This window comes from Lygodium microphyllum, chromosome 21 (genome assembly GCF_053477565.2).
Source record: "Lygodium microphyllum isolate KBCC chromosome 21, Lygodium_microphyllum_v1.1.10, whole genome shotgun sequence".
NCBI lineage: Eukaryota > Viridiplantae > Streptophyta > Polypodiopsida > Schizaeales > Lygodiaceae > Lygodium > Lygodium microphyllum.
The window spans coordinates 111,452,074-111,479,436 of NC_141155.1; the positions used below are offsets into that span (position 1 = coordinate 111,452,074).

Below are 27,363 nucleotides of genomic sequence, written 5' to 3' on the forward strand. Positions count from 1 at the left end.
GTCCAAGTTCCATTGGTGTACAGACAGGCTTGCAATCCTATAAGCCAAACTTCACAAGAAGTTTACCAATGTATCTTGACTGTGATAACCCAATACCTCTAGCATCATGTATGAACTGAATGCCCAAATAATAATGCAAAAACCGCAAGTTTGACATGAAAAAAGTTTGCTGCAAATTTTGTTTAAATGCTGAAATCCGATCAGCATGTGTCCCTGTAAGCAAGAGATCATCAACATAAAGACAAATGATCAGCATGGAGCCCCCTTCTTTACATACGTAAAGGGTAGACTCAGATGAGCTGTTTATGAACCCTTGGCTAAGCAAGAAAGCATCTATCTTTGCATACCAAGCTCTAGGGGCTTGTTTTAAACCATATAAAGCTTTTTTCAGCTTGCAGACCAAGTATTCCAAGCCCTCAACTACAAAACCAATGAGCTACTGTACATATACTTCCTCATGAAGTTCCCCATGTAAAAATGCAATTTTAATATCCAACTGATGCACAGTCCATCCATAATGAGCAGCCAAAGCAACCATCAACCTGATGGTTGTCATACGGGAAGTAGAAGCAAATGTCTCCTCATAGTCTATGCCTTTCTTCTGTGCATAGCCTTTGGCTACAAGCCTTGCCTTGTATTTGTCAATGGATCCATCTGCATTCCATTTCAGCTTGTAGACTCATTTTGTTCCAATGGCTTTCTTCCCAAATGGCAAAGACACCAAATCCCATGTTTGATTCTTAATGATAGAATCCAATTCAACTTGCATTGCTGCCATCCAATGCACACTCTATTGCACATCCTGAAAACATTCGAGCTCATCATCATCAACGGTGCTTACTACCATAAAAAACTCCATGGTATGTGCAGTATCATGCATACGAGCTTGCATTCTAGTACGACCAGCCAGGGATGCATCCAGATGACTATCTTTCATAGTCTCTAAATACCATCTAGGCATTTGTCTTACCTCCTGACTGTGCATAAGCTCTTGCTGAATTTCAGTTTCAGCACTTTGCTGAATATTCAGATCAACCAATGGCTGATTTTCTGCATTTTCCAAAGGAGCAATTGGCTGAACATTGAGTTCACTTGCTGAAACTCTAGCTGAATCACCAAATGTAATGGGCAGCAGCCCTTCAAATACATCACGGGCAGCCTGATATGTGTCTAAACCAGTGAGGGACAGTTCTGATTTTTCATCAAATAGTGCATCCCTACTGACAAACACCTTTTAAGAAACGGGATCATAGAGTCTATAACCTTTGCTTTTACTGCTATAACCCACAAAAATGCATTTAACAGCCTTGTCATCCAACTTTTTTCTAAGTGCCTTTGGAATATGTGCATATACAAGGCACACAAATGTACGAAAGTGTCCAACAGAAGGTTTCCAGCTGTTCCAAGCCTCAAAAGGTGTAGTTTTCTTCAAAGCTTTGGTAGGGCCTCACATGACTGCTTCCATCCAAAAACTGTGAGACAAGCTCTTTGCCTTCAACATACATCTGGTCATCTCCATGAGTGACCAATTCTTCCTCTCTACAACCCCATTCTGCTGTGGAGGATAAGCAGTAGTGTACTGATGGACAATGCCCTTCTACTTCAAAAAAGAATTCAGCATAGAGGACATGTATTCCCCCCCTCGATCCAAATGGAGAGTCTTAATTTTACAACCGGACTGGTTTTCAACAAGTGCAATAAAAGCAAAGCCAAGAATGCATCATACACTTCTGACTTTTTGACCAAAGAGTAGACCCAGCAAAATTGAGTAAAGTCATCAATAAAGTCACAAAATAGTAACATCCTCCCAATGACTTTGTTTGCATAGACCCACATACATTTGAATGCACTAACTGCAACCTGGTTGTTGCTCTAAACGCAACATCACGGGGAAACGAAAAACGATGCATTTTCCCCAAAATGCATCCTTCACACAAGTGCTTAGGAGGTCTCTCGAGTAGAGGTAATCCATCTAGCATTTGCGTACGCTGTAAGAGTATCAAGCTGCCAAAGTTGACATGCCCCATCCTAGCATGCCATAACTCTGCCTATATCATAGCAGGAGTAAGAGTAGACGTCAAATACACTAACTAATCAACTGAAAAAGCATCCAACTCGTATAACCCATGACATAAAAGTGCCTATCAAGACCAAAGTCATGTGTTCTTTGTCTCTCACAATGCATCTATCATCATCAAATGTGACCTGCAATCCACAATGTGCCAAAGAAGAAATAGAAAGCAAATTCTTCTTTATGCCTGGCACAAATAAAGCATCCTGTAGGCGGAGAATAGAGCCATCAATGGCTGTGAGCACCATCTTCCCAATACCTCAAACAAGGTATGATGCATTGTTTACACATTGTACAGACTTGCCAACTGGAGCAGCACTAACAAAAGCAAATAAATCTCTACGAGATGTAATATGCCTAGAAACACCACAATCAAAAAACCAAGTGCCTACATCCTCTGTAGAGCTAAATGCTCGATCTACCCAAGAGGTGTCATAACTGCATGTTTAAAAACAATAGTCCCTGTCTGCAACAAAGGACGCAAACTCAGTAGCAATGGAAGGAGCATCAAAAACATACATTCCTCACTCCTTCTCCTTGGCAATGCGCTTTCTGCACTCAATCATGTAGTGGCCTGGCTTCTTACAATAATGGTATTTGCCCTTTTTGGCTTGCGTGTCCCCTTGTTTTTTACTTGCCTGTGATGTGTCAGAAATTCCAGAACTCTACGGAGCATTCTTCACTTGGCTACCTTTGCCCTTCTATCTAGCCATAAAAGCCTGCTCAGAGGCTATAGCATCCACACCACTATTTCTCCTTGTTTACTCCTCCTCTAGAAGCAAACTGACTAACTGAAGAAAAGTGATTGGCTTCGCGGCAATCCTCATGGTGAGGTTTAAGGCCGTATGAAAAGCCAAGTATGAAGGAGGTAATGAGTTTAAAGTAGTAGATATCATTTGTGCATCCGAATAGTACTCATTAACATTCATAAGGTGCTCTCACAAGTCCTGAATTTTGTTCAAGTGATCCTGAATAGAATCACCTTCATCCATTTTCAATGTCTCTAGCTCTTTCTTTAAGAAAGAGATGCGAGTCTCATTCTTGCCTGCAACCATCTACTCCAAAGTTAGCCAAGCTTCTTGTGAAGAAGCTGTTGAACGAATGTGGGGGATGATTAACCGCTGAACTACCAATGCAATCCGCGACAAAGCCTGTGCATCCCGTGTATCCCATGCTTTTTGAGCTACTAATCTTTGTGGAAGTGGCTGAAGTGGAGCAAGCTGAGGTGCCCATTGTGCACATCCTCCTGGAGGAGTAGCTGGAGCCACAACTCCAAGTCGAGCTTCTTTTCCACTGACATAATCCCAAAGATTTTTAGCCACAAGTACATTCTTCATCATAAAGGACCAAAGTGAATAGTTATTTCCATCCAATCTGTCCTCCTTGGATACATAGGTGAAGACATCTCTTGATTTGCCATGATTATCAATTACCAAAAAACGGCAAAAGAGCAATGTCGAACCAGGACCACACTGGAAATCTGAAAATTTCCAGAAATTAGAGAAAATAACTTTCTGCGATTAGTATACAGAGGAGCACCCTATCAAAACTGTCTGTAATGCACGCAGTCCAATGTGCAATCAATGTTCAGCAACACTATACCAGCAAAATCCCCAAAATTTCTTGTTTCAGATTTGTTCAAAACAGTCTATCAATGAGTGTAACTGCAGTGCGTATGCAAATGTCCCCAGAAAACATAAAAGCCCCAAAAAATTTTGATGAATGTATCCGGAAATTGCATTCAATGTGTCCCAGACATGTTTCTGAATGCTATGTCTATTGCATAGAAACCCCTGCTTCCAGAAATTTATGCTGGAATTTAAAAAGTTTTTAAAAACGTTTACCAGAAAAAAATTACGGGTTGACTACTGGCAGGTCGTGCAACTAATGACGTGAGGACTATCAGGCGAGATGTCAGGTGTCAAGCGGGTTCAGTCGGGTACATGCAGCACTTTAGACAGGCGCTTCAGTTGGACTGAGCTGGCGACAGTTGCCGGGCGTGTGACTAATGACGTGAGGACTGTCGAGCAAGATGTCACAGGCGAGTTGGCGGCCAGGCAAGCGCAACACAAGGGCGCTGGTTCAGGCGAGCGCAAAACAAGGGCGCTGGTCCAGGCGAGGTGACTACTGACAGGCAGAACGTGTGCAGTCTAGACTGGCGGGGCAGCAAGCATTTGGCTAGACGGCTCCAAGGAGCAAGTCGAGCTGTTGTAGAGGGCTCTTGTGGTCTTCCACTGAGGCGCTGTTGGTGAAGCAGCTGATTGGGGCAGAACTGGACTGAGCACAGGTAGAACCTGAGCTGAGTAGAGCAGAGCCAATGCTCTAATACTAAATGTGAGGGAGGAAGGCAGGATCGAAGCTCAACCCAGAGAACATTAGACAATGTGAGAGTGAAGTATGACACCCAATGCAATAGACTGAAAAAGTGTAAACTGAAAGTACAAGGTACAACCCCTAAACCTTAGGGTTGTAGAGGGTGTTCACATCCCAACACGGTAAGTGCCCATAAGTGTGTAAGCACATACAAAATAATACCATAGGTCTGGGGAAAAAAACCTCTCCTACCGGGAGTAAAAAGTACCCCAGTATTCTATTAAACATCAACACTCCTATGTGCGCATAGGTGTAAGTGAGGTGTGAGTGAAATATCCAACACATACCATCTTCTCTTTCCCGTTTGCCACAAACCCTTCAAGCTGCTGCATATATATATATATATATTCATGCAGATCACCGTGTAAGAATGCAGTCTTTACATCCATCTGTATGAGCTCCATATCTTCAACTGCAACCAAGCCCAAAATGGTTCTCAATGTAGTCATCTTAACTACAGGAGAGAAGATCTCATCAAAGTCAACTCCATGTTCCTACTTGTACCCCTTCACAACCAATCTTACTTTGTACTTTAGCGAGGAACCAGAAGTGACCTTCATCTTGTAAACCCATTTGCATGGAAGGGTTTTCTACCCTTTAGACAACTGGGCCAATTTCCAAGTGTCATTTTTCTCAAGAGGGTCCATCTCTGACAACATGGCTTTATACCATTTCTTGCTATCCTGTTAGTCCATTGCTTCCTTGAAGCAAGACGGTTCACCACAGTCTGTCAACATGACATAATCAGCCACATTGTTTACACCAGGAATTAATCTATCAGATTGTCTAGTGGCCCTAGACGATCTCCTAACCCAATAATCATTGTTTGCTGGCTGTTGAGCCAACGAATTTTCATTTTCAGCTTGCTGTCCTGGCATTTCAACATACAAATCAGCTTTGACAGCTTGCTGTCCTAGCTATTCCTACACATCCAGTGCTTCATTTACAGCAAAAGGTATTTCTTCCCGGAATACAACCCTATGGATCTCCTCAATCTTTTCTGGTTGTTTATGCATGCGATCTTCCTAGAAGATAACATCATTGCTGCGTACTATTTTCCTTTTCTCGGGATCCCATAATCTATACCCCATTTCACTCTCGTCACCATATCCTAGGAAAATGCATTTACACGACTTTGGCTCAAGTTTGTTGTGTTCTTCCTTACACATATGCACAAATGCTTCGCAACCAAAAACTTTCAAGTGTGCATAGGAAGGTGGCTTGCCCAACCACGCTTCTCGGGGAACTCCCGCCCCCTCCCCAAAGACCTGTTTGGTAACCGATTAATCTGTCAGAGTGCAGCGGTGCGGAAGCGTAGGACTGAGAGAGAGAGAACGCAGAGAGAGAAGAGAGAGAAAGAGACAGTGGACGATGAAGATCTGCTGTATAAAGAATGCTGAATACAAAGATATGCAGATATATACACGGGCGCAGTGCGCTGGACTGCGTGTCTCCACCTCGACGATGCAACCTGTTGTTCACCTCGAAGTCCGCTGCAGTCTGCACTATCTGCTATCTGAAATCTGCGAACAGAGATGGAATCTGCGCATGTCACCGGTCTGTAATCTGCAAGCAGAGAAGTGTACCAGACTGCTGAAAGTGCCAGGTATAAATAGCTGAAAAACCAGGGGAAAGAGGGCGCCAGAAATGGCCAGGCGGCTGCATTAAATGCAGCCGACTGCCTGCTGCAGGTCGGACTGCCACATGGCAGTCCGACTGCAGGCAGTCCGACTGCACCAGACCTGGCCTGCTGCCCTGATCTGATCTGATCTGATCTCTAACACCCCCTCTCAGAGCCTGGGCAGGGCAGAAGCCTGAGGGATCTGGAATGTCTTCGAAGTAGAGCCTGAGGAAGCGCCTTCGTGAACAAATCCGCAAGATTGTCCTCCGTCTTGCAGTACTCCACAGTGATGGTCTCATCCAGAAGCTTTTCTCGGATGAAGTGGTACTGGATCTCTATGTGCTTCGTCCGGGCATGAAAAACAGGGTTCCTTGCCAAGGCAATGCAACTCTCATTGTCACATCGCAGCAATGTAGGATGAGTCTGGGGGCACCCAAGCTCCTCCAATAATCTCCGAAGCCACACAGCCTCGCATGTGGTGGAAGACGCGGCCCGATACTCCACCTCAGTAGACGAAAGGGCTACCGTGGGCTGCTTCTTGCTACTCCATGAAATAACACTGGCACCCAAGGTAAAACAGTAACCTGTAGTAGACCGCCTGGAAGACGCGGCCCGATACTCCGCCTCAGTAGATGAAAGGGCTACCGTGGGCTGCTTCTTGCTACTCCATGAAATAACACTGGCACCCAAGGTAAAACAGTAACCTGTAGTAGACCGCCTGTGGTCCACATCACCGGCCCAATCCGAGTCGCTCCAACCTGCAAGTACAAGATCTGACCCATCTGTCCCTGCGGGTAATGAATCCCTAAATCAAACGTCCCCCTCAAATACCGAAGTATCCTCTGAGCAGCCTGCCAATGCACCATCTTAGGTTCACTCATGAACCCTGCCAAGAGCCCAACAGCAAAACATAGATCAACCCTCGTGTTGAGAAGCCAAATCAAGGACCCAATCAACTGTCGATAGCGGGACGCATCCACCAAAGGAGAAGCTGAATGGGAAGTGGCCTTCCAGTTCGGATCCATAGGAGTAGATAGAGCCCGACAATCCTCCATCTCAAAAGACACCAAGAGCTCCTGTACATATCGCTGTTGAGAGATGAAGATCCCCCTCTGAGACTGAAAAATCTCATGGCCCAAAAAGAAATGGAGTAGACCCAAGTCCGTCATCTCGAACGTCCGATGTAAAGCTGACTTCGTCTCCTGGACCTGCTATGCATCATCACCTGTGACAATCAAATCATCAACATATAAGACAAAAAGCACACAACCATCCTCGGAAGTGTGAATATACAGCTGCGGATCGGCCTTGGACCGCCGATATCCCAACTGAGATTAGAGGAACGAATCAATATTCTCGTTCCACGCACGCAGAGCCTGCTTGAGGCCATACAAGGCCTTCTTCAACCTGTAGACTTTCCCATCTGAAGATCCAAAGCCAGGAGGCGGCTCAACATAGATCTCCTCCTTCAAATCACCATTGAGGAAGGCCGACTTCACATCCAACTGATAAACAGGCCATCTCCTATGGCCAGCCAAAGCAAGAACAGCTCTAATGGTCGCCATACGAGCTGTGGGGGCAAAAGTGTCATGACAGTCAATCCCGGGGCACTGTGCAAAACCTTTAGCAACAAGGCGGGCCTTGTGCTTATCCAAAGAACCATCGCTAAGGTATTTGGTCTTGAAGACCCACTTGACTCCAATCACCTTCTTATTCGGGGGGCGAGGCACGAGTGACCAAGTGCCATTCCTCTCGATAGCCTCCAACTCGGCTTCCATAGCCTTCTTCCATGGTGCGGACTGTAAAGCCTCCTTCACGGAGGTGGGCTCTCGATCCTGCATAACACGGGTCATCAAACAATAGTTGGAGCAAACAAGCTCCGTAGAATGTGCCTGGTGCCTCCGTGACCGCCGCGGACCATCCTGCGATCCCCACTCCTCGGGAACCCCCTCGATCCCTGAATCATGGAGTGTGTCACGGGCCCAGCGAGGAGGAGGCCGAACCTCCCCTCGTCTTTCTCTATCAGCGGAAGACTCTGGAATATCCACCGGTGGTAACTCCTCAGAGGTGTCCGGTGGAACAGTAGACTCTGTGTCAGAAACAGAATCATAATCAAATCCAGTGAAACTGTAGAAGGAGCCCAACTCTCCCCTGGATCTCCAAGAACGGGATGCTCCTCACCCGTTGTAGTAGCCGGAACCTCCACAAACCGCACATCACGGCTAGTGTACACATCCCGCTTGACAGGATCATACAGTCGGTAGCCTTGGGACTGGGAGTTGTAGCCAACAAATACCTCTTTTCGGGAAGCTGCTTCAAATTTATCACGGTGAGCCTTGGGAATGTGAACATAGGCATCACACCCAAAGACCCAAAAGTAAGAAACATCTGGCTTCGTCCCAAAATAAGCCTCAAATGGGGTCATCCCTTCCACGGCCGAAGTAGATCGATTAAGGATGTGGACTGCAGTAGCCACAGCCTCGGCCCACAGAACCTGAGGGGTCTGTCGGTGCTCCATCATGGTGCGTGCCATCTTGATCACACTGCGGTTCTTCCGTTCAAGAATACCATTTTCTTGAGGAGTGTTGGTATTGGCAAACTCCTGGTGAATTCCTCTATCTGCACAAAACCGAGCAAACTCATTAGAAACAAATTCACCTCCCTTGTCGGATTGCAAGGTCTTCAACTTCCGGCCCGATCGGTTCTCCTCAAAGAGAAGCCAATCCTTGAAGTGCGAGAAAGCTTCTGACTTTAGTGCCAAAAAGTAGGCCCATGTCATCCTGCTGTAGTCATCCACGATCAACATGAAGTACGAGCTCCCACGCAAGGACTCATTCCTCATAGGGCCACCTAGATCCGTAGATACTAGCTCCATCGGTAAAGTAGACCGCCGCGAAGCTGTGTGGGGAATAGCATCCCTATGCTGCTTCCCCCATATGCAAAAGACACATGGCTGCTGGCTCACCACTATATCCGGCAACCCTCGAACAAGCTATCCACGTGACGCCCTCCGAAGATAGTCATAGTTCAGGTGACCAAACCGAGCATGCCATAACTCTGACTGTGACTGAGAGGTAAAAAGAAGAGTAGAGAGGGCGGTGGAAGACTTCAGTTTGTAAATGCCGTTCTCATATCCGGACGAGAGAACCTTCCTCGATCCACGATCAAGGACTCGCACCGTAGTACTCTCAAACTCCACCAGAAGACCAAGGGAGCAAATCTTATGAACTGAAAGGAGATGGTATCCTAATCCTGATACATGCAAAACCTCTGAGGTATGGGTACCACCTCGACCATCGGGAATAAGCTGCATCTTACCCCGACCTGCAATAGATACTGAAGAGCTGTCTCCAATGAGAATCTGCCTACGCGAGGGTCGCAACTAGGCAACACCATCTGATGAAGGAGTCATGTGCCGTGAGGCACCACTATCAACAATCCACTCTTGAGCCTAGGGAGCGTCATCGCAGCATCAGAAGCATTCGGTGAAGCGTCCTCAATGACAGCTAGATGAAGAAATGCAGCTGATGAGGGTGCAACCACTCCTCCAAAATCCTTGGTGTTCATCTTCTTGGTATCCTTCGTGTCTTTGTCAGGGCAATCCTTCTTCCAATGGCCAGTCTTTCCACAAATATGGCATGTGGAGTCTTTGTCCTTGTCCTTCTTGGACTTGTTATCCCCCTTCTTCTTCTTTTGGTCCTTCCCCTTCTTCTGAGAGGCTTGACCCGTCAGCGCCTCCGACTTGGAAGCATTCTGTCCCTTTAACTATCCCTCTTGGTCCAAGACCATAGGAACCAACTCTTCCCACCGAAGAGTAGACTCTCGCCCCGAAGCAATAAGGGCAGAGTAAAATGTACCGAATCGTGGCGGCAACTGGGACAATAGTGTGATCGCCATGTCTTCGGAGGAAATCGGCTTCCCCGCATTCTGAACCTGCATCTGTAGCTGCCTTAGCTTGTTAATGTGCTCCCGTAGCGAAAAAGACTTATTTACGGACAAGGTCCGCATCTGTACATCCAAAGAAACCCGCTTCATTAGGGTCATCCGATTGTACATCTAATCAAGCTCTAGCCATATCTCCCGAGCCACCATCAAGTGCTCGATGTGAGCGATCACGGCTGTAGTGCATGATAGAAAGAGAAAGGATCCAATCCTGGCATTCAGTTTGTCCCAATGAGACTGGGCCTTGGCCAACTCCGCACGAGCATCGGAAGAGAGTTTGGACACATCTCTTACCGAGGGCCGGTCAATCTCCTCCTGTACCAGCTCCGCCAAATCATAGGACTCTAGAATGGCCAACATCATGACGCGCCAAATGCGGTAGTTGTCGCCGTCGAGCTTCTGATCAGCAGGAAGAGCCGGTAAGACAGACACATTCCGGTCCATAATCGCCTGGAACTCCAAGTCAATCTCTGTAGACATCTTCACCTACAATGCCTTCACAAACGCAAAAGCAGCCCCCTCTAACTGGGAAAACTCGGCCTGCTAAGGCTCTTCCGCGTCCTGAACCTTCTTCACCCGCCGGAGGCGATGAAAAAGCAAAACCTGCACTTGTAGGCTGAAAACTCAAACTTCCTTCGCGTCAAACAGCAGCAAATCCACCACCTGTACTCCTTTCCTGTGCGCCCACACTCGTTTCAGCCTTGTTCCAAGGTGCAGCCCTCCTGTCTGCCCTTAAACGCAAAAAACGCAAATTTGTGTCGCGATGAAAACTCCTCTTCAGGTTGATTCTGCACTCAGTCAGCCCTCAAACACTGCTCTGATACCATGTCAGAGTGCCGCGGTGCGGAAGCGTAGGGCTGAGAGAGAGAGAACGCAGAGAGAGAAGAGAGAGAAAGAGACAGTGGATGATGAAGATCTGCTGTATAAAGAATGCTGAATACAAAGATATGCAAATATATACACGGGCGCAGTGCGCTGGACTGCGTGTCTCCACCTCGACGATGCAACCTGCTGTTCACCTCTAAGTCCGCTGCAGTCTGCACTGTCTGCTGTCTGAAATCTGCGAACAGAGACGGAATCTGCGCGTGTCACCGGTCTGTAATCTGCGAGCAGAGAAGTGTACCAGACTGCTGAAAGTGCCAGGTATAAATAGCTGAAAAACCGGGGGAAAGAGGGCACCAGAAATGGCCAGGCGGCTGCATTAAATGCAGCCGACTGCCTGTTGCAGGTCAGACTGCCACGTGGCAGTCCGACTGCATCAGACCTGGCCTGCTGCCCTGATCTGATCTGATCTCTAACATAATCAAGTGTACGGCTGTCATAACAACCTCTGCCCAAAAACCATGAGGTAAAGCAGCATGTGATAGCATTGTACGGACCTTATCCTGTATGGTCTGATTCATAAGCTCTGCAACTCTATTTTGGGGTGGATTATGAGGGCCAGTGAGCTCCCTCTTTATCCCTTTGCTGTCACAAAATGCCTGAAAGGCCTTGGACACATATTCCCCACCATTGTCAGAGCGAAGACACTTAAGTGTCTTATCAATCTAATTCTCAACCAATGCCAAGAATTTTTGAAACTTGTCAAGCACTTCGTCCTTGCTACGAATAGGGTAAACCCATACCTTCCATGTAGCATCATTGACAAAGTTGACAAAGTATTTCTTTCCCCCTAAAGATAACCCTGGCATCTGATATACATCGGAATGTACTAACTCTAGAGGAGAAGATTTCAACAAAATAGACTTTTTATGAGACATCTGTGTATGTTTACCATAAACACAATGATCACAATGCTCAAAATCAGCATAACGAAGACAAGGCAAGTAACCCAAACGAGAAAGCACTTTCATTCCAGTTTGACTCGTGTGTCCTAACCGGCCATGCCACAAAGAAACACTTGACTGCTCGGTCACGCCAACAACATGGTCACACACACTAGATACATGGAGAGGATACAAGGTATCACTTTTACAACCTGTGGCAATCACTCTAGATCCCTTACAGATCTTCCATTTCCCATCACCAAAGGTGGTATGAAATCCATCGTCATCTAGTTGCCCTATGCTAATCAAGCTCTTCTTAAGCTGAGGTACATGACGTACATGCTAAAGTGTGAAGACAGAACCATGTTGAAACTGCAACTGCACACTGCCAATATCTGCAATGTCACATACATAGTTGTCCCCAAGATGGACAACACCATGTCGATCCCCTATCTAGTCAGAAAATCACTCACGATGAGGGGTGACATGAAAGGAAGCACCTGAATCTAGAATCCAAGTGTGCATGTCATCATCTATATTTGCAAGTAAAGCATGTGTACTAAAGTGTAAAGAGACAAAGTACGGCATTCCCACTGTCACTGTTATGAGCGACTACATTCACCTCTTCAATTTTGACACTACTCTTCTTAGGCTGACTCTCTTTCTTCTCTTCCTTCCTATCATCTGTCTTCTTGCCCTTTCCTTTCTCTTTCTTCCATTTGTAGCAATCACATTTAAAGTAAGCCTTCTTGCCACAATGATGGCATTCAACATCCTTACCACGTGATTTATTGCGTCCCTTGCTATAAGATTTGCATTTCTGTTGTGATCTGCCCCTAGTATGCAAAGCACTGAGAGACTTACTGGATGCATTGTTCTGCCAATTCATTTCTTCCATGAGTAGAGCACTCTCTACATTAGCATACAAAAGGATCGCATTAGAATTGCTCATAGCAGTCCTGAATGTATCCCAACTCTCTAGCAGAGTGCAAAGCAAGAACGTAGCCTTAAATTATTCATCAATCATGAACTTCAAGGCAACTAGCTGGCTGAAAATGGAGTCAAACTCACTCAAGTTAGTAGGCATTGCTGTACCTTCTTTCATACGCAAATCCATAAGCTTTTTCAGCCAATAAACTTTGCTTGCGGCACTTTTTTGGCCGTACACTTCTTCCAATCGAGTCCAAATAGCATAGGCATAAACCAAACCTTCAATGTTAAACAGTAAGGCATCAGAAATCGATAGCTCGATGGTTGAGCGTGCAAACTCATTTAACTCATCCCAGTCTTCCTGTTCCATATCTACGGGCTTTGCCCCTTTGGTTTTAATCGGCCTAGCCTGCTTCTTCTACAACATGATATTATAACACTGTTTTTGCGAGATTGCAAAGTTATGTGCTCCTTCAAGCTTCTTAATGTGCATGAGATGACTGCTGTCACTACTGCCAACCATGATTTTCAGCCCAAATGTGACCAACAAATTCAGTAAATGCAAGCCCAAACTGTCACACAAGTGACCAAGGTACAAACAAGTACCAACCAGCAATAAATGACCACGTAAAAGCAGAAATTTCAGATCTGCAAATAAATTTTCAGAAGCACTAAACCTTGTGCTACAGCACTCCACAACTGATTAAAGTTGTTCCAAGGACAAATACATCACATTACATGAGAAGTCCCAAATTTTAGCTACAATTTCTGTTGTACATGTAGCCATGGGAACAAAATTTGACACGCACAGTCAAAAGCCCCAAAATTTTTGTGCTCAAAGCATCAACCGTACATCTGCACTGTCTCTGACATGCATAGGCCAATTTTGCCAGAATAGAGCAATTTCAGCACAACCCCCACATTTTTCCAAATGCTAGGTGTCCAAATTGCATGGAATTAAACCCACATGTACATAAAATGACCAAACGGCGCACAAATTTCGCCCAAACGGCAAAAGCCCCAGATTGCATGGGGTTCAATGTGCATCAATGTCGAGAAATTGGGTAAATTTCAGCGCAATTCTTGCATGTGCATGAAAAGCCCCAAATGTAGGAGGTAAAATGTCACAAATTCCTACAATTTCTCAGACAAATATCACTATTCTATCTTGCTCGCATCAAATCTAGACAAATCCCCAAATTTCTCCGGTCCGGTGTGCACAAATTTCAGTGAAATTGAAAAAATTTCACTAAAATGTGAAAAGCCCCAAAATTCATGGGCAAATTTGCAAAGATTTATGATCTGTGCTTATGCATGTGAACACCCAAAAGAGAAGGAATAAAAATTGAAATTTTCAAATTTATTAAAGAGGGCCATTGACCTGCCCATCTGGCTCCCGTCAGCTTTGACCCCCGTCGACTTGGCCTTCGTCAATCAGTCCAGCCCTGCGTGCCAATCATGCGACCCGTCAGTCGTGTGGCCTCCGTATCCTATCGCCCGCCACCTAGCCTTCATCAATCCTATCGACTGTCGCACTACATGCAAGTCTCGTCCAGCTGTGTCTGACACCCCAAAATTCACGGGCAAATTTGCAGAGATTTATGATTTGTGCTCATGCATGTGAACACCCGGAAGAGAAGGAATAAAAACTGAAATTTTCAAATTTATTAAAGAGGGTCATTGACATGCCCATATGGCTCCCGTCAGCCCTGACCCCCGTCGACTTGGCCTTCATCAATCCGTCCAACCCCACGTGCCAATCGTGCGACCCGGGTCGTCAGTCGCGCGGCCTCCGTATCTTGTCGCCCGGCACCTAGCCTTCGTCAATTCCGTCGACTGTCGCGCTGCGTGCAGATCTCGTCCAGCTGACCACCATCTGACGCCTACCTTCGCTACCATGTAAGCCACCTGGGCCTGACTACTATTGCTGCCCATAACTAGTATTTGTACACCGACTGTGACTGTCGACTGCAGCTAACGGCTACTACATATGACTATCAATGTTGCGGCTACCTGCGTGGACCATCAGTTCTGATACTAGTTTGACAGAGCCTGATAGACCTGAGAGTGAACGCGATGGATAACACACATAGCGAGTAGAGGGCAGTAGTAAGGAGAGTGAGCATGACACGATGTTCTTGGGTACAAAAGACTAGTGTACCTCTTTAGGTTTTAGATAGATATATATGAAAGTACAAATGTGCTAAGGGTGTGTTCACACCCGTGCACATATAAAAGGCACGATGGCCCTTTATTCCCAACATCTTGTTGTCTCCCTCCTTTGGCTTGTTCGCACTCAAAGAGATGTTTCTTTTGTTGTGACATTGTTGTCTTCTTTCATGAAGACTCCTACTCGAGCATTGGAGAGCGGCCTTGCACGTTCTTCGCTATTTACAAGGGGCTCGATCCTACGGAATCGTGTATGGAGAGGGGGTTACTCTCTTTCGTTAGAGTGATTCTGACTAGGCAGGTGATGTGGATTCGCACCGGTTCACTACACGTTATGCCTTCTCCCTTGGATCAGGAGTTATCTCATAGAGTAGCAAGAAGAAGCCTACTGTGGCCCTTTCTTCTACAAAGCCAAAGTATCATGCCTTATGTTCTATAGCTATGGAGGCGATTTGGCTTCATTGCATGTTGGCAGAGATTGGCTTTCCTCAACCTAGACTTACAAAGCTGCATGTGGATAACTAGAATGCTCTAGATCTAGCAAGACCCTATGTTTCATGCTCGCACAAAGCACATCGAGGTTCAGTATCACTATGTTCAAGAGCGGATCCTAGATTCGGAGTTAGCAGTGGCCTACTATCCCACGGAGGACAACTCAACTGATCTCTTCATGAAGCCTTTGCCCCAAGCTTCTATGTTTCATCATATGAGATTGTTGAGTCTTCCGACACTCCTATCAGAGTCTGTTGGAGAGATAGGAGCTCTAGTAGTTTAGGTGCATTTTCTTTATTTATTGGCTTCTTGTGTGCATTCCTCGGCCAGTTTCCACTTTCCACAATCTGTCTACACCTGCCAAACATTGTCATTGTTATCTGGGATTTTCCAATGTCTCCCCTATTTTTTTTGGCATTTTTCTCTAGTGACCAACATTAAATGTTGGTCGGCCAGCATTTATGGCCTCTTCTGGATCAGGTCGGCCAGATTTAAGTATTTATGGCTATTTACAGCCAGTCCCCCCACTTGGCAAACACACATACTCTTTAGTCTTCAGTCTTCCTTTTGCAGGTGCACACTCTGACACTCCACTCTTCGTGCTTGGTGTTGCCATTGTCATCAGCTTGATTTTGTGCCCTCACTCACACTTTGGGCTGCCTGCAACAAGGACTGATCAGTCCATCATCATTATATTAGCATTCTTCTTCAATCATTGCAGTATTCTTCCTTTATCTTCTACTTCCACTTTCTCTCTCTCTGCTTCTCTCTATGTTCGTGTTTCTCTTCGGTTGCGCACTCTCACACTTGCCCCATCTGCTTCTATCCTTAGGGGCCACTAGACGTGCGGCATGCGAACGGCTTCAACAATCTATATCTTTTAGTACTCTAGAAGAATTACCTGATTGGTCGCATCACATTCTTTGCATCCATTCCTAGGTCATCCTATGCACCTTCATCTAGGACCACTTCACCACCTCATCATGCATTTCATTGGCAAAGACCTACTGATGAACATACATGATGGTGGCCCCATCTTTAGTTTTTTACTTCTTAGTCTTCCGCCGCATTTACTCATTCATACACAATCATTCATTGTCTTTTAATCATCTCTCATTTTCTATTTTGTTTTGCTTTGGAGCATCTCACTACTAACCTCTATTTTATAAATTTTGATCTCTTTTGCACGGTTTTGTATTTCACTGTAGGGCTAATATGCAGGTTTGCACCAATCCTTCCTAGGCTAGAGATATGTGATACGCACCATTTCTTTCATGGTTTGATCTTCCTAGGAGATTTGCTTTTCTACCAGCATAGAGGCTTCCCCTCCCGTGGCGGATTGTGCCATGTCTCTCTTGATGCTATCATGGCAGTGACTTCTACCTTGCTCTTCCAGTCAAGGTGCTTCATATCCGTCCTTATCTTCATCTCCATCATCATGGTCCTTGGCACCACACAAAGACGGACATCAGGCTTCTCTTCCTCCTTTAGCACCAACATCCAAGTTTAAGGGGGCTCCTACTCTTTCATGGTATTCTATAGGATTCGGCACTTGTCTTCAACATCGACCCCCCTTCCATGTTGTACCTTCTCCTTCGCATTGCATGATTTCATCATCTTTGTAAAGGGCGCTTGGGCAAGTGAACGACTTTCCCACACGAGGGACACTATCCAAGTGGCACTTGTTGCATGAGCATTCTCAACATGTAGCATACTATGCATCTCATTGTGCAAAGCACCCTTGAGCGGATCCTTAGCTCTCTCCACCAACGGTTCTTACACCACACCACCACTCCATCACCCTTTCCCTCATCATCGACACCCATGGGTAGTTTAGTTGGGTATGCTTGTGTGTTTTGTGGTGTGTTGGATTTGACCATCCCTTTTCATTCTCCCCTATGAGCACAGTTAATCAACCACGAACCATATCTAATCACATCTTTCATCCCAAAAAAAAAGCTTCATTGTGGTTCCATCCGCCTTTGTAGGACTTGGTAGGCCATTGGGCAATGATATGCATCCTTTGTCCGATACCCTAGCCTCTCCAGAATGACTACTTTGACTCCCTTGGAAGATAACCATCGTCTCTGTAGTCTTTATAGGCCACTAAACAGCCACCATGCACCCTTTGTTTGATACCCTAGCTACTTTGGGGTGGGACACCTTGGAATAAAAACTGGGTTGGCCTTCCTTTCTAGCCCTATTTTGTGCTTGAGAGGGGATGTTGAGCTAAAAAATACATTACATGCTAATTAGCCTCTTAAACAGCCCCAAAACATGCTTAATTGATGAAAAACCCTAAAACAAGAAGATCGAGAGAGTTTCTATGCAAACCCTAATTTGGAAGGGTTCATCCACATCCATAAATGGACAGGTTGCCCACCATTCACCCCATCCATTAGTGCAGGTTTTTCACTCTACCATGTAGATTTCAGCCAACCACCTACCATCTATTATCTAGCCATTACCAACTGCAACCTATCACCATCTAGCAGCCTGCTTCCAGCCATTGCCCTGTTTCTTGGAGGTCTCCATCTACTACGTCGTCATAGAACCTAATCAGCCTGCATTTTCAACATCTAGTGCCAGACGACAGATGATGTAGTGCCCCAAGATCTACATATTGTGTAGGATCATGATGTTGGACAAAGAGGAAACACTATATAGGCCCCATAGCTAGTTTTGAGATACTCCACTAGAGCTTCACATTCTCCTAATCATTATGAGTTCTCTATGGACTATGTCATGGTGATCAACTTTGTTGAGCCACTTATCTATGAGGAGACCATGCGCAGAGGTGATTCTCTGTTGTTGCCTAGCAACTATTTGCCTCAGATGATCGGTATTCAACCTTCTCTAGTGGTTACAGCCCTTAGGATCCGTCTCCAATGGACGTCATACTCCGACACTCTACCCTTAAGTATTCTGTACACTCTTACATTCATTTACTGCATTAATTAATTCACTTCAGAGTTCTCCTTCTCTATCTGTTTGTGTTTGTGTTTCTGAATTTTGAGTTTTGAGTTTTGAGTTTTGCACGTCACTGTCTGTGTCTTTGTGTTTCTGTCATGCTAGTACACTTCATGTTTCCTCAATGCAAACCCTAGCAGTTTCTTCACACGTGGCACCCTTTTTATCAGTCCTACATCAAATATCTACATTTTTGTGATTTCTTCACTTCTAGAGGGCTGCCTAGTAGTTACCTATTTGCAGCCACCTACACAAAGAGATCTTCGCCGATGTTCTTGAGTTTTCTTCTCCAGTTAGTTGCCCGATAGTCATCTTGACAACAACCATCATCTTCGAGAGATTTCAGCATCCCCAACAGCTCCTGAGAACTGTGTTTCGCTCCCTCTACTGCTGACCTTTACCTTTTAGTGTCTACTTCAACATTCCACTGCCCAGAGAATCGCATTTCACTCCCTCCATAGAGTAGCCCTCTTCCTTGTCATCAACACCTCTACCCAAAGGATTGCCTTTCACTCCCTTCACAGTGCAAATTCCTTCCAAGTGCTACTACCTAATCAACTGGGACAATGCAGTCATCTTTGATCACCCCATTGTATCAACGTGATTCATTAAGCATGATTCAATGTTCATCATTCTTCATTCACCTTCTTCTTCAATGTTTCTAAGTTTCTTTCTCAGTGTTTGTGGTAGTGTATATTGTACACTCTATGTTTCTCCCCACAAACCCTACCATTTTGCAACATGATATCAAAGCATACAGTTCTGTCTTTCGACATCGTATCAAAGCAAAGATGCCCAAGGAGTTGAAGTTCCTCTTCGTCAAAGGAGGCAAAGAAAGGTTGCAATATCGACAACACTTCCAAAGCTAGATTATATCCTCAACATGTTTGGGAGATACCGTTATCTTCTTCTTCCTCACACCCTCCCTTTACATGTTTGACAGACCAATGCTATGGCTTTACCAAAGATAGAAGGGCAGACCATTGGGTGCTCCTACTGCGACAAGAATGGTCACTCAATTGTAGATTGTCATCATAGAACTTTGCTCCCTATCCCACTAGAGTATATGCATCTCACCGTTATGAGCAACAAAGATCATTTTGCACCAGCTATCTAAGTTTTATGTTCAAGGCAATAAGATGGACATGATGTGGACTAAAGCCTTGTGAGCAAAAGGTGTCTCTAAGACCTCACGAGACAATCAGCCCTCTTAGAGACCGCAATGCACTATGGAGGTTTTCCCCACCTACTTTCAAGTCTAGTGGCTTCCACGGTTTGCAGCTCTACAATTTGCTCCACCACGAGACATCGGCTAATGGTTTCTGTCTTTTAGACAATTTGCTCTACCGAGAGACAAAGGATGTTTGACTCCTTTTGGCTTTGCAATTTGCTCCACCAAGAGGCAAAGGCTATTTCCCACCCACGGCTCCACACGCGCTATCCATTTCCCATCCTCCCTTGTTTGGCTCCACAAACACCAACTCCAATGAGGGCATTAAGGAGATTATATGTGATACCCCTTACCTCTTATCCCTCTTCTGCTCAACTTCAAGAGGCCACCTCTTAGAGTTGTTTGGCCTCTATTCCTTTGCCACCTCGAATACCTTTCTCACCACCACCACCAATCCTTTCTTTGTCATTACACACTCTGAAGGCTGTGGTCCATGAGTTTTTAGATTCAGCGGGGGCTTCAAAGGGGAATCCTATTTCTCATGTTTCAAAGGGGATCACTACTCATTGTCCGGTCCTTCACACACCTTGGCAAAAGCCTTTGCATTCTTCATCTTCTCTTGGATGGGATAGTTGACATCCACCTGCCATCTCACCTATTGATACCCAAGATCTACACATTCTACCTAGGTTGGAGCCCTGGATGTTTCACCATGACTTGGTAGCTATATCTTTGGATTCTTACTAGCATGGAGACACAAAGCTAGTGGCTTCTCTCCCCAGGTCGAGTTTCGCACACTATCAACACACTGTCTACTTTTCTTCCTTACAAGTTTTCTTTGGAGTGGAATAGTTGGATTACACGATGGAGAGTGTCTCTTTCACTCCTCCTAGGACACTTTTTCTGGCCTAAGAGGGGGTGTTGAGATACCAAATTCATTTAAGTATATTATACTCCATTAATTCCTATTTTGGTTTTGATTTATGGTCTCAAAAATGCTTTATTTGTATCATTTATTAGAGTTCAGGCACCACCCAAGAGAGTCTAAAGCCATTTTTGCTTGTATTTTGATACCCTATTTTCACTTTTATGTCACCCACACAATTGCCTTTATGCCAAACCCAAATGATCCCTTGGTTTGTGGGTTTTAGTGTCATTTCTACACCTATGGTTTTGCCTATTAATCTGTAGTTGCGAGTGGAAGGAACCAACACTTTGAGTCATTTCTTAACTTATAATGTGGTGCTTTGAATTAATTAAGATCCACCACTGAAAATGCATCCTATGGTTGAGTGGTCTTGGTGAACCAAAAGCTTTTCTTTAAAAGCATTGGACTTGAGAGACTTTAGGAAAGAGTTGGATGATGACTCTCCTAGGAAATATTATAGAGCCCAACTTTATGTTGTTTTAGGGGGCCGAGGTGAGACTTTGCCTCATGGGCAAAGGGGTCAACATATTAACTCCCCCTCATTTCTCACCCTCTTTGAACCAAGTGCAAAATAGGTCCTCTTCGATTCCAGTTGATTTGCAAAAGTAGTTTGGGTGCCACCCTAGAGACTTCAGTGACTCGTACCTATAAATAGGTCATGGGCATTCATCCATCCACACTGTACACTTTTCATTCTTCATCATTCCCCAATCAAACCTTTAGCCTCAATCCTCTCCCATTGCTGTCCACACCCCTACCCTAGCAGATATCTTATTTCATGGTGCTGTCCAACTGATCGTAATGCCTTATCAATTTCGCAATTTCATTTTGGAGGTCTTCTTCACATCACCATCAACTCCAATCACTCTAGATTGCTGCATTTTGAGTCTACATACATTAGCAGCCTATTCTTCATCATTTCGATAGTTGCATTTGCTGGTTTCACTCCTCCCTCAATTGGTACAGCAAATCATCTTAATCATTATTGTGTTTCTAGCTACTCCTCCCACCCTAGCACCCAAGCAACAATTCCCAATCATCAACCGCTTTATGAAGACTGTGTTTGCAATGGTTTCAAGCTGTTTATAGCAAGCCGCACCGTCTTTATCAACATTACATTAGATACCTACGTTTTTGTGCTTTCTTCACTTCTAAAGGGCTGCCCAACAGTCACTTGTTAGGAACCACTTATAAAAGGAGATCTTTACCAACATTCTTGGGTTTTCTTCTCCAGTTGGCTGCCCAGCAATTGTCTTGACAGCAGCCCTCATCTTGGAGAGATTTCAACATCTCCAACAACTCCTAAGGATTATGTTTAACTCCCTCTGTTGCTGTTCATCTTCCAGTGTCTACCCTGACATTCCACTGCCCGAAGAATTGCATTTCACCCCCTCCATAGAGCAGCCCAAAGAATTGCATTCCACTGCCCGAAGAATTGCATTTCACTCCCTCCATAGAGCAGCCCTTTTCCTTGTGATCAATACCTTTCCCCAAGGGACTGCGTTTCACTCCCTTCACAGTGCACATTCCTTCCAAGTGCTACCGCCTAATCAACCAAGATAATGCAGTCATCTTTGAGGCCAACTCCATTGTATCAACATGATTCAGCATGATTCAATGTTCATCATTCTTCATTCATCTTCTTCTTCAATATTTATGAGTTTCCTTGTCTTAGTGTTTGCCATACACTTTGTGTTTCTCCCCACAAACTGTACCATTTCTCGACATGGTATTAGAGCATACCATCCAAACAGCAATCTGAGCAGTGCAAGCTACAATTTGTGGCCTAGAGATGGCATTTCAAGCAGCTGATGGCCACATTTTGAGGCAGAACAACAGCATGGCAGCAGGAGAGACTAGTATGGCAGCAACACTCACTGACACAGTGCTCTACATTTCGCATTGCAGCAACAAGAAGGCTACATGCCATCTAGAAAATGATATGACAGATGCATTTGATTATGGCAGCAAGCATGGTTGCCACACCAAGCAATCGTGAAGGCAAACGGAGCTAGCAATAAAGGCTAATCGTTGCAAAAGGTGAAGAGGATCTGACAAGATGAATGCTTGGACAATCTAGGATGGACAATGGTTGTCCCCCTTGGCCCCTTTCATAGAGTTTTGTTGGACTTTAAAAGAATACTTCTTTTGTTTTCCTTTTGGAGCTTTTCTAGAGTTTGGCTCGTGATCTTGCTTTTAACTAGCAATAAAGTTGGTCTAATTTAGCATTTCTTAACAACACTCTCTTATATCTTATGCAAAGTCAACCCCAATTCAGCTGAAATTACATTAACTTTTCGTGGATTTACATTTGGTATTGTTGTACTTGGAACTCTTGTTCACTCAAGAATGGTTGTGATTCTATCTTGAAGAATGTTGGCTTCTTTGGTGTTTTACTTTTCATGAACCAATGGGCACATGGCCTATAGCTAATTCATACAAAGCAATGATTCTAAATCATGTAGATAGTGCTCAAGCCTCAGCAGCATTAAAAGCATTGATGTGAGGCATTATACCAATCTCTCTAAAAGCAGCATAGTCTTCACCAAGTCAAGTCTTGACCTTTTGAATAATCCAATGAAATCATGGTCCAATGTGGAACCGTACACTTAAGTAAACACATTGATCTCTTCTTACTACTAGCTTGTTTGGTTTGAAATCAACAGAGTCCTAGAGTTTTCCCAAGGTGTAGCATGTCAAATACTAATTGTTTGCAACTGTTAGAGCCCTCCTAAACATGGATGCACAAAGAGAAGCAAGGATATCCTCACATGAGAGTTCCCTTGTTTGATGTTCTAATGTGCTTAAGTTTACAAGTGGCTCAAGTTTCCCTAGTATCGACATTCAGGATATATTGCCCACCATTGTTGTATGTGGATATGGTATTCATAAGTCTATTGAATATTGGCAATGACACGCAATCCCATACTTATTTGATCAATGATGTAGCCAATATGCACCTTGTAGAGCTGGAAGATTGGTAGTATGGTTACACGAACTATCTTAGAAAAAGACGTGCGAGGGTGGTCAAAAGCATCTCCTTCCCTCAAATTGTCTCTCAATCTCTAGCTTGCGTTACCGTCCTCCCCACCCTCTCCCTTTTCAAAACAAATAAAAGGAAAGAAATCGCAGCACCGTCACGTTATCTCATAACTAAGTTGATTACTCGATTGCTGGCAGCACTCTATTGTGGACATCACAAAATGAACTAAACTTAGCAATGCAAGACAGATATCATCAATATTATACAATGCCCGTGAGAGAGAGAGAAAGAGAGAGAGAGAGAGAGAGACTCGCCAGCAAGTACGGGCTCGCTGCTTGCACCGTTGGATGCGCAAGCTCTTGCGACGACTGATTTACGAGGGGACAAACAAGGGAGACATGGACGTGCAATTGTGGTCCAGTTTCTTCTTCTGATTATAAGTCCGTGGTGGAGAGAGAACGCCTTGTTGTTGGTGGTGGCGTTGAGAAGGTAGATACGGCGAGCCAGTCCTGCCTTGAAGAGCAAGCCGGAAGAGGACGAGAGGAACGGCATAGGAGCCACAGATGCGCCTCCCACCAACATATTTTGCTCTCTCCTCTCCCCCCTCTTCGTCCCCCTTCTCAGGTGGAAATCCTCCGCCTCGGAATCAGCTAAGTAACTTTACAAACCAATAGATGCTTGTGATTTGTAGCAGATTTGTAGAAGCAGTTTGTTGTCCCGCAAGATGATGGATGCAAACGCATGTTGATCGGCCGTTTCAAAGGATATCATTGGCTAGGCCCAACTCTGTTGTCGAGAAATATAACCTACATTTTCTATTTCTAACACAAGCTCAAACCTGAACCGTTTGTGATGGACTTCTAGAAGATTTCTTTCAGTCGATTGCTTGCGAAAGCCACACAGGCCTGCCTTTGGATATGGATGTTTTGCTATTATGATGTATTTTTGGATCATTGGATTATGCATCATATTAAATGGGGACACATCAGCCATGGTAGATGTTGTCAAGTCAAATCTGGTGGATGGCTAAGCAAGCATTGGATCATTCTAAGATACCAGAGGATTATTGAGAATTGATCTTCGATCCAATGTTCCATGTGTGATTGTTGGTGTTGTTTTAGAGATCTAGATTGGCACATTAATGATGTTCAAAAGCTATAGTTGTAACAATTCAGCGTGAAGAATCCTTTTGCATAATCCAGCAATAGGGCTACTATGTGCTTGTTCTAGTCTTTGTTTGCATGACATGGTCCGCATTTTATTATTATGGTACCGACGTTATGTCATTGGCATATAAGAATGAGGTTAGTGCTTGATCAAAGCCATTGAAACTTACATTTGCTCCACACATCTATTACTTATTTGTAAGGCAATGGTCTAATGTTACATTATGGCTACTTTGCAAGTTGCACATTTTGTTAATGTACCAATAATGCTTTGCACATACTGTTGCTTGAGACAATTCAAAATTGTGTATATCATACCAACTTATGGCATATAGTTTTAGTGATATTTTTTTGAAAGCCATTGTTTTCATATAGGTAGAAGATCTTAATGAGGTCCTATGCTCTAACATCTACATGGAATAATTTACTATTGTGTGTCCTATTAGCATAAGAATGTATGTCTATTCATCACAAAAGTACCATTCTATGATTGAATATAGTTCTACATCTCAATTTTTATGATTGGGAAAACCACAAAATGTCAATAACCATATCTTTAAAAAATGAAATATCTTCTCTTTTAAACTATGCATTACATGAACAATACTTATGAGTTTTTGGAGCTAATAAGATTTGGTTTAAAACTTGTCGAATAGCTCGAGACATTGCATTAACGAAGAGCACCTTGCAACACATAAAATGGAAAACTAAAATATGCATAATCAAAGTCTGAGATCTAGTGGTTTTACCATTGCTTTTTTTTAAAATGTGTTTATTTAAGTCATAACTTATAACTTTGTAAAAGCATAGTAATAACAAAAAAGAATACATAAATAATTTATACAAGTAGCATGTCGAAGCGTTAGCACAAGTCTCTTCTTTGTCTTATAATTATAAGGAAAAGTGTCATTCTCTTGTCTTTCAAGCAGACTTGTTCTTTTCTTTGCTTTTCTTTACTTTCTTTTATCGCTATTGATGGCAACAAAAAGGAGAAAATGTAGATTCTAACCTTGTGAAAGATTGTATGCATGGACATTATAGTTATCATTGCTAAACTAAAGTCTACAATGATCAAACGGAAGCAAATGAATAAACTACATTAATCCTAAGTAAAATAATTATTAGTTTTACACTAGAAAATAACAACCACCAATCGTGCATTATTTAATTATATCTAGCTACTAGCTACTTATTTAAAAATAATCCTTAATAATGAATTAATATTAATCTAATCAATTAACAATTAGCTAATCGAATTAGTATTAACTACTCAAATTAGCAACTACTAACTAAGTAATTGAATAATCAAATTCCTATTAAGTAACTAATTGACTACTAAAATGAATTTAACTAAGAACTACTAAATTTAATTAATTACTAAATCGCTAAATGATTAAATTAATTCAATTAAAATTGATCAAATAATCAAATTACCACTAACTAACTGATTGACTACTAATCAAATTAACTAACTACTAATATACTAAATAATCCAATTAATAGTAGTTGAATTAATTAAGTACTATGTATGATTGATTTAATCAATTTAATAATCGAGTTAATACACTAATTTCTAAGAAATAGTAGTTAAATAAATATATACATATTTTTAAGAGAATGTTTTTAGAATTTTAATTTTAAAGTTAATATACTAAGTACTAAGTAATAGTAGTCGAGTTAACATACAAATATTTTCAAAGTTAATTCAAAGTACTAGTAATGCTAGTAAAGTTAATACTCATTATAATACTAGTAATACGATACACCAAGTGATAGTACTTAATAATGCAAGTTAAGTTAATATGATAAGTAATAAACTATGTTAATACATTAACTTTAAGTATTGGTAATGCTAATTAAGTTAATCTACTAAGTCAATACACTTAGTAATGTAGCAACTAAATAATACTCATAATACAGCACACCAATTGAAGTAACTATAATGTAACTATATAATCAAATTAACTATATTATAATTGAATTTAATTGATAATACCCGAATTAACTATAGTTTAGTTATGCAATCAACTATAGTAGAATAGTATGACTTATAATCAAATTAACTATGAAGAATAATATGACTAACAATCAAATTAACTATAGTATAACTATATAATCGAATTAATAACTATCATCATCATAATTGACTATTTTTATTGTCATTCAATGATTGTTGTATAGATTGGCTATACTATATATAATAATCAATCATATAATAGGAAAATGATAAACTTCCATTAATCTAAGCACCATGGATTTCATGGCTACTACAAGTACAAGGAAGAAGACAAAAATGTAACAACTAATGCTAATGCTAGTGTAAACTCATTATGCACAGGAAGATACACAATGCATCAAACACTTTTTAAGTGTGAGATACATTTGGCCTTCTTCTTGTAAAACATTCTTTAGGGGTCATGCCATGAATTCGAGATGTGGGAGTTTTGATCATAATATGTATAGTAGTATGAATACCCTTGGACCAAAAATACCTTTAGGGATCATACCATGAATTCAAGATGTAGGAGTTTTGGTCATAATATACATAGTAGTATGAATAGCCTTGGACCAAAAAATACATTGGCATATTCTTTTCAGCTCATCAATGTTCATGTAAATTTTGCAATATGCCTATTTTTCTTTTCTCCAATCCTATTTTGTTGTGAGATATACCGTATAAATTGTTGCTTTATAACATGACTCCTCAAAAACTCACTAAACTCATTATAGAGCAATTCTCCCCCCTCTACTTGACCTCAAGTACTTAACTTTCAAGCTTGC

The 27,363-nt window shown here is 43.0% G+C and overlaps 1 protein-coding gene across 1 annotated transcript in view; it reads right to left on the minus strand.

Moving 5' to 3' along the window:
- LOC148018430 (glucose-inhibited division family A protein) overlaps positions 1-24,325 on the minus strand; it is a 172,313-nt gene extending 147,988 nt beyond the window's left edge. Inside the window, exon 1 of the mRNA XM_087661793.1 lies at positions 23,731-24,325. Within this exon, the coding sequence (XP_087517919.1) occupies positions 23,731-23,998 (268 nt within the window). The 5' untranslated portion in view covers positions 23,999-24,325. The remainder of the gene's footprint in view (positions 1-23,730) is intronic.
- Positions 24,326-27,363: the final 3,038 nt, after the last annotated feature.